The sequence below is a fragment of the Triticum dicoccoides genome, chromosome 5B (assembly GCF_002162155.2).
Source record: "Triticum dicoccoides isolate Atlit2015 ecotype Zavitan chromosome 5B, WEW_v2.0, whole genome shotgun sequence".
In the NCBI taxonomy this organism is placed as follows: Eukaryota; Viridiplantae; Streptophyta; class Magnoliopsida; order Poales; family Poaceae; genus Triticum; species Triticum dicoccoides.
The window spans coordinates 16915123-16920079 of NC_041389.1; the positions used below are offsets into that span (position 1 = coordinate 16915123).

At 45.7% G+C, this 4957-nt stretch overlaps 1 protein-coding gene across 1 annotated transcript; it reads right to left on the reverse strand.

Moving 5' to 3' along the window:
• Positions 1 to 3591: 3591 nt before the first annotated feature.
• Positions 3592 to 4843, reverse strand: LOC119305037. Its single transcript, XM_037581669.1, has one exon. The coding sequence runs from the start codon at positions 4665 to 4667 to the stop codon at positions 3738 to 3740; it is 930 nt and encodes a 309-aa protein (XP_037437566.1). The 5' UTR covers positions 4668 to 4843; the 3' UTR covers positions 3592 to 3737.
• Positions 4844 to 4957: the final 114 nt, after the last annotated feature.

The window sequence follows — 4957 nt, forward strand, 5'->3', positions numbered from 1 at the left end:
AATATTACAGAAAATTTCCTTTGCTTTATTCCTTTCAAACCAAATGGATAGATAGTGCCACAAAACAAGATTTCATATTTCTAATGTTTTTTCTTCACTTCTCCTTCTAACCAGAGTGCTGGGTTGGGTTGGGGCTGGGCTGGTGATAGTTTGTTGGGCTTGTTGACAACATATGAGATGCCCTTCTCATACTAACAAGCCTAGCCCAAGCCGAAAAGGAGGTCTGATGCACCTGTAAAATTTGTTCGCAGATGTTATATTTCGCTTATAGCAAGACTAACATACGTCTCATTGAAGGTTTTATCCCCCACCTGCAACTACTTGGCTGGCCTATTTTTTTCTTATTCGCTGGTTTCGATCAAGTTTGCTTGCTTCGTTTGCTGGGTTTCATTCGCCAGGGTTTTTTGATTTTTTGGATTTCCCTTTTTTCTGTTTCTTCCCTAGTTTTCTCGGTTTTTCTTTGTTTCTTCACCGGTTTTATTAGTTTCTTTCATGTACTTTTTCTTTTCCTTCGTTTTTCTCTGTTTATTTCTTGGTTTTTACTATTCTTTTCTTTTCTTTTTTTAGTTTGGTTTTCTTTGTTTCTTTTTTTTTGGTTTCACCATTTTTTGTTATTATTCATTTTTATTTATTTCATTCTTGGTTTTTATTTTACTTTTCTTTTGTCTTTCATTCTACATTTCTTGTATACACCAAGAACATTTGTCTAATACATGTTTAACATGTTTTAATACATGGTCAACATTTTACTCTACACATTTTTGACATTTGTCAAATGCTTGATTAGCATTTTTCAAATATAAGTGTAATTTTTTTCAAATATAGTACAAGATGAAAATTTTGAATTCATGGTCAACATGTTTTCTATACACATTTAACATTTTTCAAATGTTTGTTTAACATTTTTTAAATAATTGTTTAAATTTTACCAAATGTTGATTAACATTTTGTAAACACATGATCAACTTTTTTCACACATATTGTATAATTTTTGTATACATTTTACATATACATGCGAAACATTTTCTCTATACACATTTAAAAAAATGCTTGGTTAATGTATTTTTTCAAACATTCAATATAAAGTGATTTTTCAAATATATTTATTTAGAATATTTGTAGGTATAAAAGAAAGTTTAAAGAAAAGAAAAAACATGATAAAAATGTGAAAAAGAAAATAAACGAAGCCGTGGCCTCCCGTGCGCCTCGGCCGGCCCATCTGGCGCTCCCCATGCAAGGCTTCCCTACGTCTCGCTAAAAGCGATACATAGTAGCCCCCAAATTCCTGTGTTTCTTTTTCTTTGAAAACCGAGTTCTTAGATGCTCTTCCATTTTGCTTTGCTTCATTCCTTTGATGGACTAGACAGATGGATAGTGTCACCAAAGGAAAAAAAATCCCATATTCCTATGTTTTTTCCTCCACCAAAGCGTCAACAAATGCTAGTGGGTATGATTATCCTTGCGTTTGGGCATAAATGTTATAGGATTCCCATCAAGGAAAGATATAAATGCCATGAGATGATCCGTTGCCATTTAGTGCACAAAGAGCAAAGCCCTAAGGTTTGCTCTGAGGGATCTTCCTCCAGAAAGAAAGTACATTCAGATATACCGGAAGAGATTGGCTGCAGAACCCCCTTGACTCGTTGGCATTCTTTTGAAAAAAAAGTATACGCAGCCGACAGTCACAGACTACTAGACACTTTTTTTTTGAAAAAAAGTGTTGTGTGTAGTGTTACTGAAATATCAAAATAGTGAATGTTACTTTTAGTCGCACTGCACAAAAAGTTCAACCTGGAAGTAAGTACAAAAAACTTCCCTCGGTGAACACATCACCTTGGGTATGAATTGGATAATTTAGAGGATAGAGCCAATGAGGGACTCGAGTGCTGTATGTTCCTGGTCTGATGGCCGAGCTGACCGGACCACTCTTCTTTCTAAGCAGAGATGTAGTGCCACGAGGTGTGTGGACGATGACTTTGCTCCGAAGGGAAGAGTTTGCGCCCAAGGGTTGACATTGCAAAAGGCATGGCACATCGCAAATGGAGACGTTTCGACTTTGATGTATGCAATATTGTGTATGGGCAATGAATTTATGTATGTTGTGAACATCAATGTGTATGTGCAATGAGCATTACATGTGTATGTGTTATGTGAATATTCATCATTGACCGACCATAGTGACACGGATGGTCGATGGTGACCTTTCTTTGCCGCTCCTTCGATATTCATCAGCGACCGGCCCGCCGATTAGTGATGACTAGCCATTACTCACAAGTCATTTGGCTAGTTAGTGATGAGGTAGTCATCAGTGACGAAAAACCATTGACGGGTCACCGGCTAGTGAGTGATGGTAGTTTTGGGCCGATCAGTGATTGATGACTGGCTTTGTAATAGTGTTCGGCTTTGATTGGTACCTAATTCGGGATGTCAGATCTTCACAAACATTTCAGCCTCATGCCCATCCATATGAAAAGACAAAACAAATGACATTGTTGCACTGCAATTTGTATGAGTTCATGACCTTGCAAAGGAAAAATACCCGAAAGCCAAATCACTGATAGGCATGATCAAACACAATACTCAGAAATTCAATAATCGTTTTTCGCAACCGCTAACCATCAATAACGTTATCTCCTACTGTACTGACGGCGACAACAAATGCTGACATGTCTCTAGTTTTACGTAATGCTTAACATTAAGTAGGCAAGAAAAACATGCGAATAAAAGCTGACATCTTGTTAACAGGGAAACATGTCTTATCTTTTAGCTCAGCAATCATCTTACGTACGGACATGACATCGCCAAGATAAGTGTGGTGATATCACCTTATTGTACAGGAGGATAAGATGATTTGTTGATGGCGACGACAAAAAGTATGCAAAGTGCATACATTTGTGCGGCTTCAAGATGCAGCATGCAGTTTCCAGGAAAGCTGGTTTCAGTTCAGAGTTGATCACCATCTTGCAGACGAAATATCTGATATTCGCCCAAAAAGAGAACTCAACCACTGACAGACATGATCGTCTAACAATCAGAATCCATAGGATCGATGCTACACTGAAGAACACGTAACCACAGCACGCTGATTGTTTATCAGTTGGTATCAAGAACATGACGACGGTATTTTCTCACCAAGAACCTGAATCTGAACCTGATCGATCTCTGTCTGTGTGTCGTGGTGTGGTGTGGTTGGTGTTCCCACCACGGAAACTTGCGCCCACATTGCAGCTTGGTGTTTCCAGGAAAGCTGTTTGGTAGTTCCATCACGATATTGCAGACGAGATGTCTGAAACCCAACCACTGAGAGCCATGATCTGCATACTTGTACTCAGAATCACAAGGGATCCTCCTTTTCAACCCAACAAGTTGTTGAATCATCACCATCGACTGATCGACACCGTCGCGTCTGACTTGCCAACTGTGGTCACACGCTAACGGTTTGGATTTTTTACTTGCCAACTGATCGCTGCTGTCAGGGAAGAGCTGTTCAACATGCTGCACTGCACACAGGAAAGAAATTCAGACATGACGTGCCAACAGCATTCAGGAACCAGGACATCTGATCTATCCAGGGAGAAAACAAGTTCACAGTTGAAAACTGAAATCAACATGTATGGATTTCTTCTTCTGCTTCTGTCTCACATTTTTTACAAACGGACGGATGATCACTCATCTCCCCCGGTTTCGAGGGGATTGATCGGAACTCTCTCACTCAGCCGGTCACTGCCTGCCTAGGCCTAGCCTAAATTTGCTGCACGGCGCCGGCCGAAGAAGGCCACGCAGAGCACGGCAAGCGCCGTCGCCGGGAGCTTCCCGGCGGCGAGGCCTCGCCTTTCCGTCTCCACCGACACCGGCGAAGACTCTGTGCTTGCTTCCGACGGCGTCTGCTCGGCCAAGGAAGGGGCTGGAATTACAAAGGCCTCGGTTCTAACTGCCTCCGCGCCGCCCTCGCTAGAGGCCGAGGCGTCCTTCGCCTTGGGCTTCTTCTGCAGCGTCTTGGAGATCATCTTCCTCAGCGACCTCCTCGCTTTGCTCTTCGGGCTGGCCGGATCTTCACCGCCGGAGACGAGCTCGCGCCTCTCGGAGGGGCCCTCGCTCCTCTTGTCGGAATCGGAGCAGCCGGGCGCTTCTTCCACCTCCCGAATCGGCGACACGGCGGCGGGGCCGCGCGAATCGGGCAGCTCCGCCGGGCGCGAGGAGCGCCGGCGCCGGCGGGAGGCCGACTCCATCCAGAGCAGCGCCAGCGAGGCGATGGTGAAGGCCGCGACGGCCCCCTCGCTCAACACGGCGAGGAGCGCGAGCGCCACGGCCCCGCCGAGCGCGAGGAGCTCCGGGCGGGGCCGGAAGAAGGCGGCGCCTTTGGGCGCGTCCAGCCGCCGCGCCACCGGGGCCGAGGAGCCCTCCACGACCACCGGCGACAGAGGCCCGGGCGATGACGGCAGCGAAGGAATCTCCGCTACGTCCACCGGTGTCTCCGCCGGAGACGGAGGCAGCGCCAGGGCGGTGGTGGGGCGGCGCGGCTTGCGGGGCTTCCTGAGGCGGGCATGGTTCTTGACGACGAGGTCGGCAAGGGCGGTGGGGAAGCCGGTCTGGACCGGGACGCGGGGCGGCGACCGGAGGGCGGCGAGCAGGCGGCCGAGGGAGGGGCGCTTCAGCGGGCTGGGCATCGCCGGCGGCGAGCATACAGGAGAGGAGGCGGCCGAGCTTCCGGAGTGTGAAGTGGGATGGTCTCTTTTGGTTTCCCTTGGCTTTTATGGCCTCCTTTGTCTTTGGATTTCGTGAGCGAAGAAAACAAGGAAACCGCCGCTACTGCAAACATTTACTACCACTTTGACTTTGGTTTTTTGAAGTAGGATTACAAAATTATGTCCAAAGTTGCCATTCAAAATTCTTGTTGGCAAGTGTTCAAAAAAGGAGTAGTCAATTTAGTAGAAACATTCCACTGCAAATTGAGCAT